The sequence below is a fragment of the Pecten maximus genome, chromosome 4 (assembly GCF_902652985.1).
Source record: "Pecten maximus chromosome 4, xPecMax1.1, whole genome shotgun sequence".
NCBI lineage: Eukaryota > Metazoa > Mollusca > Bivalvia > Pectinida > Pectinidae > Pecten > Pecten maximus.
The window spans coordinates 5,509,482-5,526,785 of record NC_047018.1 but is presented as its reverse complement, the minus strand read 5'-3'; the positions used below and the strand labels follow the sequence as shown (position 1 = coordinate 5,526,785).

Genomic DNA, 17,304 nt, shown 5'->3' with positions numbered 1-17,304 from the left:
TATATATTGGGAGAGTTGAATGTTATATATTGGGGGAGTGGGGTGTTATATATTGGGAGAGTGGAATGTTATATATTGGGAGAGTGGGATGTTATATATTGGGAGAGTGGAATGTTATATATTGGGAGAGTGGGATGTTATATATTGGGAGAGTGGAATGTTATATATTGGGAGAGTGGAATGTTATATATTGGGAGAGTGGATGTTATATATTGGGAGAGTGGGATGCTATGTATTGGGAGAGTGGGATGTTATATATTGGGAGAGTGGAATGTTATATATTGGGGGAGTGGGATGTTATATATTGGGAGAGTGGGATGTTATATATTGGGGGAGTGGAATGCTATATATTGGGAGAGTGGAATGTTATATATTGGGAGAGTGGGATGTTATATATTGGGAGAGTGGAATGTTATATATTGGGAGAGTGGGATGTTATATATTGGGGAGAGTGGAATGTTATATATTGGGAGAGTGGAATGTTATATATTGGGAGAGTGGAATGTTATATATTGGGAGAGTGGAATGTTATATATTGGGAGAGTGGAATGTTATATATTGGGAGAGTGGATGTTATATATTGGGAGAGTGGAATGTTATATATTGGGAGAGTGGAATGCTATGTATTGGGAGAGTGGGATGTTATATATTGGGAGAGTGGGATGTTATATATTGGGAGAGTGGGATGTCATATATTGGGAGAGTGGAATGTTATATATTGGGAGAGTGGAATGTTATATATTGGGAGAATGAAATGTTATATATTGGGAGAGGGGAATGTTATAATATATTGGGAGAGTGGGGTGTTATATATTGGGAGAGTGGAATGTTATATAGTTGGAGAGTGGAATGTTATATATTGGGAGAATGAAATGTTATATATTGGGAGAATGGAATGTTATATATTGGGAGAGTGGAATGTTATATATTGGGAGAGTGGGATGTTATATATTGGGAGAGTGGAATGTTATATATTGGGAGAGTGGGATGTTATATATGGGGAGAGTGGAATGTTATATATTGGGAGAGTGGAATGTTATATATTGGGAGAGTGGAATGTTATATATTGGGAGAGTGGAATGTTATATATTGGGAAAGTGGAATGTTATATATTGGGAGAGTGGGATGTTATATATTGGGAGAGTGAGATGTTATATATTGGGAGAGTGGAATGTTATATATTAGGAGAGTGGAATGTTATATATTGGGGGAGTGGAATGCTATATATTGGGAGAGTGGGATGCTATATATTGGGAGAGTGGGATCATATATTGGGAGAGTGGAATGTTATATATTTGGAGAGTGGAATGTTATATATTGGGAGAATGAAATGTTATATATTGGGAGAATGAAATGTTATATATTGGGAGAGTTGAATGTTATATATTGGGAGAGTGGGATGTTATATATTGGGAGAGTGGAATGTTATATATTGGGAGAGTGGAATGCTATGTATTGGGAGAGTGGGATGTTATATATTGGGAGAGTGGGATGTTATATATTGGGAGAGTGGGATGCTATATATTGGGAGAGTGGGATTATATATTGGGAGAGTGGAATGTTATATATTGGGAGAGTGGAATGTTATATATTGGGAGAATGAAATGTTATATATTGGGAGAATGAAATGTTATATATTGGGAGAGTTGAATGTTATATATTGGGAGAGTGGGATGTTATATATTGGGAGAGTGGAATGTTATATATTGGGAGAGTGGAATGCTATGTATTGGGAGAGTGGGATGTTATATATTGGGAGAGTGGGATGTTATATATTGGGAGAATGAAATGTTATATATTGGGAGAGTGGAATGTTATAATATATTGGGAGAGTGGGGTGTTATAATATATTGGAAGAATGGAATGTTATATATTGGGAGAGTGAAATGTTATATTGGGAGAGTGGGATGTTATATATTGGGAGAGTGGGATGTTATATATTGGGAGAGTGGAATGTTATATATTGGGAGAATGAAATGTTATATATTGGGAGAATGAAATGTTATATATTGGGAGAATGAAATGTTATATATTGGGAAAGGGGAATGTTATAATATATTGGGAGAGTGGAATGTTATATATTGGGAGAGTGAAATGTTATATATTGGGAGAGTGGAATGTTATATATTGGGAGAATGAAATGTTATATATTGGGAGAATGGAATGTTATATATTGGGAGATTGGGATGTTATATATTGGGAGATTGGGATGTTATATATTGGGAGAGTGGAATGTTATATATTGGGAGAGTGGAATGTTATATATTGGGAGAGTGGAATGTTATATATTGGGAGAGTGGAATGTTATATATGGGGAGAGTGGAATGTTATATATTGGGAGAGTGGAATGTTATATATTGGGAGAGTGGAATGTTATATATTGGGAGAGTGGAATGTTATATATTGGGAGAGTGGAATGTTATATATTGGGAAAGTGGAATGTTATATATTGGGAGAGTGGGATGTTATATATTGGGAGATTGGGATGTTATATATTGGGAGAGTGGAATGTTATATATTGGGAGAGTGGAGTGTTATATATTGGGAGAGTTGAATGATATATATTCGGAGAGTGGAATGTTATATATTGGGAGAGTGGAATGTTATATATTGGGAGAGTGGGATGTTATATATTGGGAGAGTGGAATGTTATATATTGGGAGAGTGGAATGTTATATATTGGGAGAGTGGAATGTTATATATTTTGAGCAGTAGAATATCAGGTCACAGGAATCCTCCTGTATATTATACATCAACAAGTAGGTGTATAACACGTGATTATTGATCGGAACTTATTCAATACATTTCAATTATATAGGAAAATGTGTATCTATAATGCATTGTGTAATCCGAGTGATAGCTAGGGGAGCTGCTTCATCTATTGTGGCTGATGTTACCCGACTGGTATTGGATTAGATCCCAGCGTGGAAGTACACCGCAATGATTGTGTCGACATCACCTAATGCCCCGAGAGTATAGACAATACCTACTGACGGGTGTCTGTACCAAAGTACATCATTACTAGTATAAACCCCGACATAACCAGCCACAATGTTCGTCAACGTTCTGGTCCGGAATGGGGAGCAAGTTCTCACCTAATGGTTTTGTCCGGTGACGCTCTCAACTGCACCGTCACCGTCGTGTCTGTGTGGTCAATGATGTTCGGGGTAGGAGGTTCCTTAGGGTCTGCAATAAACAGAGAAACATTAATTAGGTCGATTCCAATATAATAATTTGCTAATTTCAATCATAAACACGTCTTAATTAGGCAGATTCCAATATTAAAACTTGTCCCCTGACAGGTCTCCATCTATTGTATCCGTCCTGTTTTTACCATGTATTATTGTTATCCATTTGTTTGTATTCGTATACAGGCACTGTACTGTTTACGAGAATAATTTGGTTTGTTTGGTTTGTTTTTTGTTTAACGTCCTATTAACAGTCAGGGAGAATAAACAACTGGCATTGTCATTATCTTCTCCTCTTAAAAAAAACGTTGAATGAGGAGAGGACAAACATATGGATAGAATACCGACACAAACATTCAACAGAATAACAGCCTTACCTAACGGTTTTGTCCAGACCGCTATCCGCGTGGACGGACCAGGTCCCTTGTTGGTACTTGTATGGATACTACAGAGGTACTTGGTGGCCGGTACCAAGTTACTAAAGGTATGGCGGTGTACACTGGGACGGACATTGACTTCACGGTGCTGGTCAGGGGCAGCGGACATAGATTCGACAGGGAAACAGGACAACTACAGAGAGAAAAGAGTTAACTAATTCAGTACCTGGATTATCATTACAAACAGGAGGCCCAGAGGGCCTGTATCGATCACCTGGTCGGATTATCATTACACAATATGACGTGATTGATAGGACAGCCAATGAACCGCTACACAAGATGACACTTACCAGGTACGACAGAAGCTGACCGTTGGTGGACGAGGAATCCTCCCAGATAAGGCCTATAGACGTGGCTGTCTTTGAAATATTTCTGAAGTTCTGAATGGGCCCGGGTACTGCAAAATGGTAAAATAAATAAAAACGTGTGACTTTAATAAAGGTTCATAGGATCTTCGCCGTCTCATCCAATCAAATTAAAACATAAACCTGATGACTTACCGTGCTATTTTGAAGGTAAAAATTGATTTTAACATTACAGGTACATTTATGTCTTCATCCTAGTAAACTACAGACTTTATTTACCAGGATTCCTAGCAGTAAATAGAAGACACCAACATTAACACAAATACTTTACATGTCAATCTGGGTTATATACGTCAACGAAATCGATATAATTTCACTCCAGTAAGGTACATGTGTACAGTAAGAACATGTGTACAGTAAGGTACATGTGTACAGTAAGGTACATGTGAACATATCAAACGTTATGACCTATTCATGTTGGTACGTCAGGAAAGCTGCTCAAGACATTTTAAATCAGTCTATAATATTAAACAAGTTCATAATGTCCCATTTCATAGTTTATAACATGTTTTAAAGCCGAATAATAAGTTAATAAGTTTTAAAGCCGAATTCCATTTCTGATTACTATCTGAGGTCAAGGCGATGAAAAAAAAACTTGTGGGTTGGCAGTTTAGATTTAATGGTAAGACATCGATACAGAAAACAGTCTACTGATTTGATAATCGATTGATGGAATAATTCTATGATTAAATATTATTACTATGGATAAGGTATGAACTTGAGAAGAGGTAAAAGTCATGGTATGTACGGTAGTTACCGTATACTCATGAAATAGGAACCAGTCCATAGAACCATTTTGTATTTACAACCAGATATTAATATTTCATTAAACATAATGAAGTGTTCTGGAGCTTTTATTGGAGGAGAAAGAACTCCGCACTAAAACGATGGACAGTTGGAAACAGGACATGGTCGAGTCCGATTCCGCACAACAATATATCTTACAGAACACATCTATCACCTTCACTTTATGTCTACTTACGGCCCTCCTCTGTAGCAACGACAAAGATAGGACTTGGATCTCCGTCGCCAGCAGAATTTACCGCTCGGATCTTCAACAAAGTAAATGAAAGAAGCTTCTTCAATGCAAACGAAATAAAAAACGTGAAACATGATCAATCAACTTACTTCGGTTGTTTTCGGTAGAATTTTAAAATTAAATTGTATGTGTTGTTTAACAGTGATATAATTGTTTTCTTACAGATCATTGATATACAGTACGCAGTTTACCTCGATGCTGTAATTAGTAAAGGAGTCAAGGTCTTCTAGTGTATGAGCAACCACAGCCGCTGATGACGTCACTTCCTTTCCAGTTTTTGTAGTAAACTCTCGACTGTCCGTTTTCCAGATGCCCAGATTGTACCTCATGACGTCAGTCGGAGGGCGGAAAGGTTTCTCCCAGGACAAAGTCACACTGTTACTGGTTCGTCTGATCAATCTAACATTTCGTGGGGCTGACGGTGCTGAAACACAGTGTAATGTGTTAAACGGAAGCCATAATACCACGCCATTGTATGAATTTGTTCAAATCAATGACTATTTTTTTGTAGTTTGCTTCGAATTACTTTTTATTTTCATTTGGTTTCTTTACTGTGGTTAATGGAATGATTTTCTTGGGCGTGGCTCCATAATGTATGAATAGTCAACAAAGCCAACGGACAAATATTTGCTAAACATTGTACAATGTTCTCGTTATCTAATATCATATGTGGATCATGCATGCTAAGTGATCCACTTTATACAATGTCCTCGTTATTCAATATCATCATATGTGGATCAATCCACTTTATACAATGTTCTCGTTATTTAATATCATCATATGTGTATCAATCCACTTTATACAATGTCCTCGTTATTTAATATCATCTAATGTGGATCATGCATGCTAAATGATCCACTTAAGTCGTGATATAAAACACAGAACAATGTAAGCATCTGTGTTAATCATCCTAATACTTTTTTTTGCTTAAAATTCATATCAGGAAGATTTATTGATCGAAAATATCATAAAATACATGAAAAGCATTTAGCTTTGCTAATAATCTCCGTGGAAATAAACAATAAGATGGCAGCATAATTGGACTGGGACATTAAAGAAGGCAATTACATCCCAAACAAATTTTGTCGTCAAACCCCGGCGTCCGCGAAACATCAAATACGCTGTTTTGTACACGAGATTTACAGGTGCTCACTGCTCATAACTCGATATCGACCAGAAGTTTAAATGGAATTTGCATGCGAATCTTGTCATCGAATCTCGGAAACACATTTTCAGTGCGAAGAATGATGTTTTATACTGGTGTTCAAAAATGAGCAACTAGTTTGTTATGAAATTTATTGACAAGAGGGTCGAAATGGAATCTGAATGCCCGTAATGCCTCGACGCGCACGCTAATCGACCCAATCGTAATTACAATGACACATAAATTTTCACGCAGTAATTCTAATTAAAGTGAACCTCATCTTGTCAAATCTTTGCGTGCGTCCTCTCCACTGCTGTTCGTGCCGAGTAGATTTGTTCAGCGTGCTAGATTCTTCACTCCGATACATCAGGCATCGAATAAAACGCGAGCTGAAATCTTACACGTGTTCCAAAACTCGCGACACCCAACTCGTTTTGTGACTCCAGGAGACACACCAAAATGGCGTTTTATTTTGATATTTACTTTATTACCGAGTACAACCAGGACATTATATAACGAGGACATTGTATAAGGAATAAACTACACAAGGCTCGAGTTAGATCGGCCCAAGGCAACTTGGGTTATCGCATGGAAACACATTTTCAGTTTTGTTCAAAAATGTGTTTCCAACAATACCCCATTGCATAATTTGTGCATCAGAACAACCACACTAGTGGATGACATAGAACAAAACAGTTACTAGTCCAACGATTCTGTCAATTTTGCAGTTTATTTTCTGAAACTTTTTTTTGTAGACATGATGGGTTAGATTTAGTGGTGTGGTACAAACAGGACGTACTTGTTTTGGGCGTGGATGTACATGTCCTTTCTGATTCGGGACTGTACTGATCATGGTTGCTCTGGAAACTCATTGTCACGCAGTACTCGGTAGCCGGCTGTAAGTCCGATATGGAAGCGCTCTTCACACCATTCAACCCAGGGGGCGTGGCCCCAGACACGTGCACGGCCTGGTTGTTACCCGCGTGCTGCGCATTGGAGATGGTGATCTGGTACTGACTGATGTTATCACAGTTCCACGAAGATCGGGGTGGATCCTGAAACAAACGTTATGACATATTTTGTCGTCATTTTAGTAGCTTGGTGATAAATTCCATGACTTCATCTTCCAGAAGTTATTTGAATGTGAAACAAGAGATCCCAGAGGGATCTTGGCGCCCACCATTGAATGATCTTTATAGGTTCCATGTCAGATTGATCTTTTCTCTACTTTTCCCTTCTTCTAAGTCTTACTAATCTGTGTAAATTCAGAAACAGCCCTCTAGTACTTTTCAAACAAGGGGAACCTATATATAAAATTTAAGATTTAGCGATAAAAGCTGTCTGTTGTTTTCGGATTGGTCCCAAAATGCAACACCAGGGACCAAGGGGAACCTACATATGAAATTTGAAAAAGATCCCTTCAGTACCTTCTGTAAAATAGCGATAACAAACTTCAATTGTCAAAATACAAGATGGCTGCCTGTCGGGCAGGTTGTTTTCTGACTGGTCTCAAAATCCAATATGCATAACTAGGCACAGAGGGCAACCTACAAATGATAAATAGCGATAACAAACTTCAATTGTCAAAATCCAAGATGGCTGCCTGTCGGCCATGTTGTTTTCCTATTGGTCCCAAGATGCAATATGCAGAACTACAGACCAAGGGGAACTTACAAAAATGTTTGAGAAAGATCCCTTCAGTACTTTCTCAAAAATAGCGATAACAAACTTCAATTGTCAAAATCCAAGATGGCTGCCTGTCGGCCATGTTTTTTTTACGTTTAGTCTCAAAATGCAATATGCATAAAAAGGCACTGAGGGGAACCTACATATCAAAATTTGAGAAAGATCCCTTCAGTACTTTCTGAGAAATAGCAATAACAAACTTTAATTGTCAAAATCTAAAATGGCTGCCTGTCGGCCATGTTGTTTTCCGATAGGTCTCAAAATGCAATATGCATAACTAGGCACCAAGGGGAACCTATATATGAAATTTGAGAAAGATCCCTTCAGTACTTTCTGAGAAATAGCGATAACAAACTTCAATTGTCAAAATCCAAGATGGCTGCCTGTCGGCCATGTTGTTTTCCGATAGGTCTCAAAATGCAATATGCATACCTAGGCACCAAGGGGAACCTACATATGTAATTTGAGAAAGATCCTTTCAGTACTTTCTCAGAAATAGCGATAACAAACTTCAATTGTCAAAATCCAAGATGGCTGCCTGTCGGCCATGTTGTTTTCCGATTGGTCTCAAAATGCAATATGCATAACTAGGCACCAAGGGGAACCTACATATGAAATTTGAGAAAGATCCCTTCAGTACTTTCTCAGAAATAGCGATAACAAACTTCAATTATCAAAATCCAAGATGGCTGCCTGTCGGCCATGTTGTTTTCCGATTGGTCTCAAAATGCAATATGCATAACTAGGCACCAAGGGGAACCTACATATGAAATTTGAGAAAGATCCCTTCAGTACTTTCTCAGAAATAGCGATAACAAACTTCAATTATCAAAATCCAAGATGGCTGCCTGTCGGCCATGTTGTTTTCCGATTGGTCTCAAAATGCAATATGCATAACTAGGCACCAAGGGGAACCCACATATGAAATTTGAGAAAGATCCCTTCAGTACTTTCTGAGGATTAGCGATAACAAGAATTGTTTACGGACGGACGGAGGGACGGACGGACGGACGGACGGAGGGACGGACGGACGGACGACGGACCACGGACGCAGGGCGATTTGAATAGCCCACCATCTGATGATGGTGGGCTAAAAATATGCGAGTTAACAGTTTCAGATTTAAATCGCGGTAAACAGCAATTATACATAAAACAACACCTGACCGAATATTACCTTCCAAGTAACCACGAGCTCGGTTTGCGGGAAGGAACTGTTGAATTCAAACCCAGACGTAACCGTCCTCAAAATCGGCGGAAGCTCAGGAGCTACAAATAGACGTTTAGATTTAATAACAAATATAAGTTAAACGCGTTTTAGAAACATGTACCATGTCATATCGATAAGGAGCCCTTTATCGAGATTCTCTTTGTAATTGTCGGAGACGTAGGTACCACGCTTCTGTTCCCCGTAAAATAAACCCATTGTTTATTAGGACTCTGTAATGCAGGCACTTGTAATACTTAACCAAAAACATACATAATCTGGTTTATTTGATATATATTTCAAGACATGTAGCAGGCAGGCGTCTCCCGTCAGTTCTACAGAGGGAAGATTTGATCGTAGAAACGTTTTTCCTTCGCCAGAATGTAAAAACTAAAGGAATGCGTAATAAGTATCTATAATAACTAACGCCCCTAACACTGGTGTCTATAATAACTAACGTCCCTAACACTGGTATATCTATAATAACTCACGTCCCTAACACTGGTGTATCTATAATAACTAACGTCCCTAACACTGGTGTATCTATAATAACTAACGTCCCTAACACTGGTGTATCTATAATAACTAACGTCCCTAACACTGGTGTATCTATAATAACTAACGTCCCTAACACTGGTGTATCTATAATAACTAACGTCCCTAACACTGGCGTATCTATAATAACAAACGTCCCTAACACTGGTGTATCTATAATAACTAACGTCCCTAACACTGGTGTATCTATAATAACCAGTTTACACGTCCCTAACACTGGTGTATCTATAATAACTAACGTCCCTAACACTGGCGTATCTATAATAACTAACGTCCCTAACACTGGTGTATCTATGATAACTAACGTCCCTAACACTGGTGTATCTATAATAACCAGTTTACACGTCCCTAACACTGGTGTATCTATAATAACTAACGTCCCTAACACTGGTGTATCTATAATAACTAACGTCCCTAACACTGGTGTATCTATAATAACTAACGTCCCTAACACTGGTGTATATATAATAACTAACGTCCCTAACACTGATGTATCTATAATAACTAACGTCCCTAACACTGGCGTATCTATAATAACTAACGTCCCTAACACTGGTGTATCTATGATAACTAACGTCCCTAACACTGGTGTATCTATAATAACCAGTTTACACGTCCCTAACACGGGTGTATCTATAATAACTAACGTCCCTAACACTGGTGTATCTATAATAACTAACGTCCCTAACACGGGTGTATCTATAATAATTAACGTCCCTAACACTGGTGTATCTATAATAACCAGTTTACACGTCCCTAACACTGCTGTATCTATAATAACTAACGTCCCTAACACTGCTGTATCTATAATAACTAACGTCCCTAACACTGGTGTATCTATAATAACTAACACTGGTGTATCTATAATAACTAACACTGGTGTATCTATAATAACTAACGTCCCTAACACTGGTGTATCTATAATAACTAACGTCCCTAACACTGCTGTATCTATAATAACTAACGTCCCTAACACTGGTGTATCTATAATAACTAACGTCCCTAACACTGGTGTATCTATAATAACTAACGTCCCTAACACTGGTGTATCTATAATAACTAACGTCCCTAACACTGGTGTATCTATAATAACTAACGTCCCTAACACTGGTGTATCTATAATAACTAACGTCCCTAACACTGGTGTATCTATAATAACTAACGTCCCTAACACTGGTGTATCTATAACAACTAACGTCCCTAACACGGGTGTATCTATAATAACTAACGTCCCTAACACTGGTGTATCTACAATAACTAACGTCCCTAACACTGGTGTATCTATAATAACTAACGTCCCTAACACTGGTGTATCTATAATAACTTACGTCCCTAACACGGGTGTATCTATAATAACCAGTTTACACGTCCCTAACACTGATGTATCTATAATAACTAACGTCCCTAACACTGGTGTATCTATAATAACTAACGTCCCTAACACTGGTGTATCTATAATAACTAACGTCCCTAACACTGGTGTATCTATAATAACTAACGTCCCTAACACTGGTGTATCTATAATAACTAACGTCCCTAACACTGGTGTATCTATAATAACTAACGTCCCTAACACTGGTGTATCTATAATAACCAGTTTACACGTCCCTATCACTGGTGTATCTATAATAACTAACGTCCCTAACACTGGTGTATCTATAATAACTAACGTCCCTAACACTGGTGTATCTATAATAACTAACGTCCCTAACACTGGTGTATCTATAATAACTAACGTCCCTAACACTGGTGTATCTATAATAACTAACGTCCCTATCACTGGTGTATCTATAATAACCAGTTTACAAGTCCCTAACACTGGTGTATCTATAATAACTAACGTCCCTAACACGGGTGTATCTATAATAACTAACGTCCCTAACACTGGTGTATATATAATAACTAACGTCCCTAACACTGGTGTATCTATAATAACTAACGTCCCTAACACGGGTGTATCTATAATAACTAACGTCCCTAACACTGGTGTATCTATAATAACTAACGTCCCTAACACGGGTGTATCTATAATAACTAACGTCCCTAACACTGCTGTATCTATAATAACTAACGTCCCTAACACTGGTGTATCTATAATAACTAACGTCCCTAACACTGGTGTATCTATAATAATTAACGTCCCTAACACTGGTGTATCTATAATAACTAACGTCCCTAACACTGGTGTATCTATAATAACTAACGTCCCTAACACTGGTGTATATATAATAACTAACGTCCCTAACACTGGCGTATCTATAATAACTAACGTCCCTAACACTGGTGTATCTATAATAACTAACGTCCCAAACACTGGTGTATCTATAATAACTAACGTCCCTAACACTGGTGTATCTATAATAACTAACGTCCCTAACACTGGTGTATCTATAATAACCAGTTTACACGTCCCTAACACTGTTGTATATATAATAACTAACGTCCCTAACACTGGTGTATCTATAATAACCAGTTTACACGTCCCTAACACGGGTGTATCTATAATAACTAACGTCCCTAACACTGGTGTATCTATAATAACTAACGTCCCTAACACTGGTGTATCTATAATAACTAACGTCCCAAACACTGGTGTATCTATAATAACTAACGTCCCAAACACTGGTGTATCTATAATAACTAACGTCCCTAACACTGGTGTATCTATAATAACTAACGTCCCTAACACTGGTGTATCTATAATAACCAGTTTACACGTCCCTAACACGGGTGTATCTATAATAACTAACGTCCCTAACACTGATGTATCTATAATAACTAACGTCCCTAACACTGGTGTATCTATAATAACTAACGTCCCTAACACTGGTGTATCTATAATAACTAACTCTATAATAACTAACGTCCCTAACACTGGTGTATCTATAATAACCAGTTTACACGTCCCTAACACTGGTGTATCTATAATAACCAGTTTACACGTCCCTAACACTGGTGTATCTATAATAACTAACGTCCCTATCACTGGTGTATCTATAATAACTAACGTCCCTAACACTGGTGTATCTATAATAACTAACGTCCCTATCACTGGTGTATCTATAATAACTAACGTCCCTAACACTGGTGTATCTATAATAACTAACGTCCCTAACACTGGTGTATCTATAATAACTAACGTCCCTAACACGGGTGTATCTATAATAACCAGTTTACACGTCCCTAACACTGGTGTATCTATAATAACTAACGGCCCTAACACGGGTGTATCTATAATAACCAGTTTACACGTCCCTAACACTGGTGTATCTATAATAACTAACGTCCCTAACACTGGTGTATCTATGATAACTAACGTCCCTAACACTGGTGTATCTATAATAACCAGTTTACACGTCCCTAACACTGTTGTATATATAATAACTAACGTCCCTAACACTGGTGTATCTATAATAACTAACGTCCCTAACACGGGTGTATCTATAATAACTAACGTCCCTAACACTGGTGTATCTATAATAACTAACGTCCCTAACACTGGTGTATCTATAATAACTAACGTCCCTAACACTGGTGTATCTATAATAACCAGTTTACACGTCCCTATCACTGGTGTATCTATAATAACTAACGTCCCTAACACTGGTGTATCTATAATAACTAACGTCCCTAACAGGGGTGTATCTATAATAACTAACGTCCCTAACACTGGTGTATCTATAATAACTAACGTCCCTAACACTGGTGTATCTATAATAACTAACGTCCCTAACACTGGTGTATCTATAATAACTAACGTCCCTAACACTGGTGTATCTATAATAACTAACGTCCCTAACACTGGTGTATCTATAATAACTAACGTCCCTAACACTGGTGTATCTATAATAACTAACGTCCCTAACACGGGTGTATCTATAATAACTAACGTCCCTAACACTGGTGTATCTATAATAACCAGTTTACACGTCCCTAACACTGGTGTATCTATAATAACTAACGTCCCTAACACTGGTGTATCTATAATAACTAACGTCCCTAACACTGGTGTATCTATAATAACTAACGTCCCTAACACTGGTGTATCTATAATAACTAACGTCCCTATCACTGGTGTATCTATAATAACCAGTTTACAAGTCCCTAACACTGGTGTATCTATAATAACTAACGTCCCTAACACGGGTGTATCTATAATAACTAACGTCCCTAACACTGGTGTATATATAATAACTAACGTCCCTAACACTGGTGTATATATAATAACTAACGTCCCTAACACTGGTGTATCTATAATAACTAACGTCCCTAACACGGGTGTATCTATAATAACTAACGTCCCTAACACTGGTGTATCTATAATAACTAACGTCCCTAACACGGGTGTATCTATAATAACTAACGTCCCTAACACTGGTGTATCTATAATAACTAACGTCCCTAACACTGGTGTATCTATAATAACTAACGTCCCTAACACTGGTGTATCTATAATAACCAGTTTACACGTCCCTAACACTGGTGTATCTATAATAACTAACGTCCCTAACACTGGTGTATCTATAATAACTAACGTCCATAACACTGGTGTATATATAATAACTAACGTCCCTAACAGGGGTGTATCTATAATAACTAACGTCCCTAACACTGGTGTATCTATAATAACTAACGTCCCTAACACTGGTGTATCTATAATAACTAACGTCCCTAACACTGGTGTATCTATAATAACTAACGTCCCTAACACTGGTGTATCTATAATAACTAACGTCCCTAACACTGGTGTATCTATAATAACTTACGTCCCTAACACTGGTGTATCTATAATAACTAACGTCCCTAACACTGGTGTATCTATAATAACCAGTTTACACGTCCCTAACACTGTTGTATATATAATAACTAACGTCCCTAACACTGGTGTATCTATAATAACTAACGTCCCTAACACGGGTGTATCTATAATAACTAACGTCCCTAACACTGGTGTATCTATAATAACTAACGTCCCTAACACTGGTGTATCTATAATAACTAACGTCCCTAACACTGGTGTATCTATAATAACCAGTTTACACGTCCCTATCACTGGTGTATCTATAATAACTAACGTCCCTAACACTGGTGTATCTATAATAACTAACGTCCCTAACAGGGGTGTATCTATAATAACTAACGTCCCTAACACTGGTGTATCTATAATAACTAACGTCCCTAACACTGGTGTATCTATAATAACTAACGTCCCTAACACTGGTGTATCTATAATAACTAACGTCCCTAACACTGGTGTATCTATAATAACTAACGTCCCTAACACTGGTGTATCTATAATAACTAACGTCCCTAACACTGGTGTATCTATAATAACTAACGTCCCTAACACGGGTGTATCTATAATAACTAACGTCCCTAACACTGGTGTATCTATAATAACCAGTTTACACGTCCCTAACACTGGTGTATCTATAATAACTAACGTCCCTAACACTGGTGTATCTATAATAACTAACGTCCCTAACACTGGTGTATCTATAATAACTAACGTCCCTAACACTGGTGTATCTATAATAACTAACGTCCCTATCACTGGTGTATCTATAATAACCAGTTTACAAGTCCCTAACACTGGTGTATCTATAATAACTAACGTCCCTAACACGGGTGTATCTATAATAACTAACGTCCCTAACACTGGTGTATATATAATAACTAACGTCCCTAACACTGGTGTATATATAATAACTAACGTCCCTAACACTGGTGTATCTATAATAACTAACGTCCCTAACACGGGTGTATCTATAATAACTAACGTCCCTAACACGGGTGTATCTATAATAACTAACGTCCCTAACACTGGTGTATCTATAATAACTAACGTCCCTAACACTGGTGTATCTATAATAACTAACGTCCCTAACACGGGTGTATCTATAATAACTAACGTCCCTAACACTGGTGTATCTATAATAACTAACGTCCCTAACACTGGTGTATCTATAATAACTAACGTCCCTAACACTGGTGTATCTATAATAACCAGTTTACACGTCCCTATCACTGGTGTATCTATAATAACTAACGTCCCTAACACTGGTGTATCTATAATAACTAACGTCCCTAACAGGGGTGTATCTATAATAACTAACGTCCCTAACACTGGTGTATCTATAATAACTAACGTCCCTAACACTGGTGTATCTATAATAACTAACGTCCCTAACACTGGTGTATCTATAATAACTAACGTCCCTAACACTGGTGTATCTATAATAACTAACGTCCCTAACACTGGTGTATCTATAATAACTAACGTCCCTAACACTGGTGTATCTATAATAACTAACGTCCCTAACACGGGTGTATCTATAATAACTAACGTCCCTAACACTGGTGTATCTATAATAACCAGTTTACACGTCCCTAACACTGGTGTATCTATAATAACTAACGTCCCTAACACTGGTGTATCTATAATAACTAACGTCCCTAACACTGGTGTATCTATAATAACTAACGTCCCTAACACTGGTGTATCTATAATAACTAACGTCCCTATCACTGGTGTATCTATAATAACCAGTTTACAAGTCCCTAACACTGGTGTATCTATAATAACTAACGTCCCTAACACGGGTGTATCTATAATAACTAACGTCCCTAACACTGGTGTATATATAATAACTAACGTCCCTAACACTGGTGTATATATAATAACTAACGTCCCTAACACTGGTGTATCTATAATAACTAACGTCCCTAACACGGGTGTATCTATAATAACTAACGTCCCTAACACTGGTGTATCTATAATAACTAACGTCCCTAACACGGGTGTATCTATAATAACTAACGTCCCTAACACTGGTGTATCTATAATAACTAACGTCCCTAACACTGGTGTATCTATAATAACTAACGTCCCTAACACTGGTGTATCTATAATAACCAGTTTACACGTCCCTAACACTGGTGTATCTATAATAACTAACGTCCCTAACACTGGTGTATCTATAATAACTAACGTCCATAACACTGGTGTATATATAATAACTAACGTCCCTAACAGGGGTGTATCTATAATAACTAACGTCCCTAACACTGGTGTATCTATAATAACTAACGTCCCTAACACTGGTGTATCTATAATAACTAACGTCCCTAACACTGGTGTATCTATAATAACTAACGTCCCTAACACTGGTGTATCTATAATAACTAACGTCCCTAACACTGGTGTATCTATAATAACTTACGTCCCTAACACTGGTGTATCTATAATAACTAACGTCCCTAACACTGGTGTATCTATAATAACCAGTTTACACGTCCCTAACACTGTTGTATATATAATAACTAACGTCCCTAACACTGGTGTATCTATAATAACTAACGTCCCTAACACGGGTGTATCTATAATAACTAACGTCCCTAACACTGGTGTATCTATAATAACTAACGTCCCTAACACTGGTGTATCTATAATAACTAACGTCCCTAACACTGGTGTATCTATAATAACCAGTTTACACGTCCCTATCACTGGTGTATCTATAATAACTAACGTCCCTAACACTGGTGTATCTATAATAACTAACGTCCCTAACAGGGGTGTATCTATAATAACTAACGTCCCTAACACTGGTGTATCTATAATAACTAACGTCCCTAACACTGGTGTATCTATAATAACTAACGTCCCTAACACTGGTGTATCTA

General features: G+C 37.6%; 1 protein-coding gene across 1 annotated transcript in view; it reads right to left on the bottom strand.

Annotated features, from left to right (window-relative positions):
• Positions 1 to 17,304, bottom strand: part of LOC117324856 (receptor-type tyrosine-protein phosphatase S-like) — a 168,629-nt gene that overhangs the window by 47,485 nt on the left and 103,840 nt on the right. The window contains 7 exon segments of the mRNA XM_033880684.1: positions 3,096 to 3,186; positions 3,566 to 3,758; positions 3,916 to 4,022; positions 4,973 to 5,042; positions 5,221 to 5,453; positions 6,973 to 7,228; positions 9,034 to 9,125. Of these exon segments, the coding sequence (XP_033736575.1) occupies positions 3,096 to 3,186; positions 3,566 to 3,758; positions 3,916 to 4,022; positions 4,973 to 5,042; positions 5,221 to 5,453; positions 6,973 to 7,228; positions 9,034 to 9,125 (1,042 nt within the window).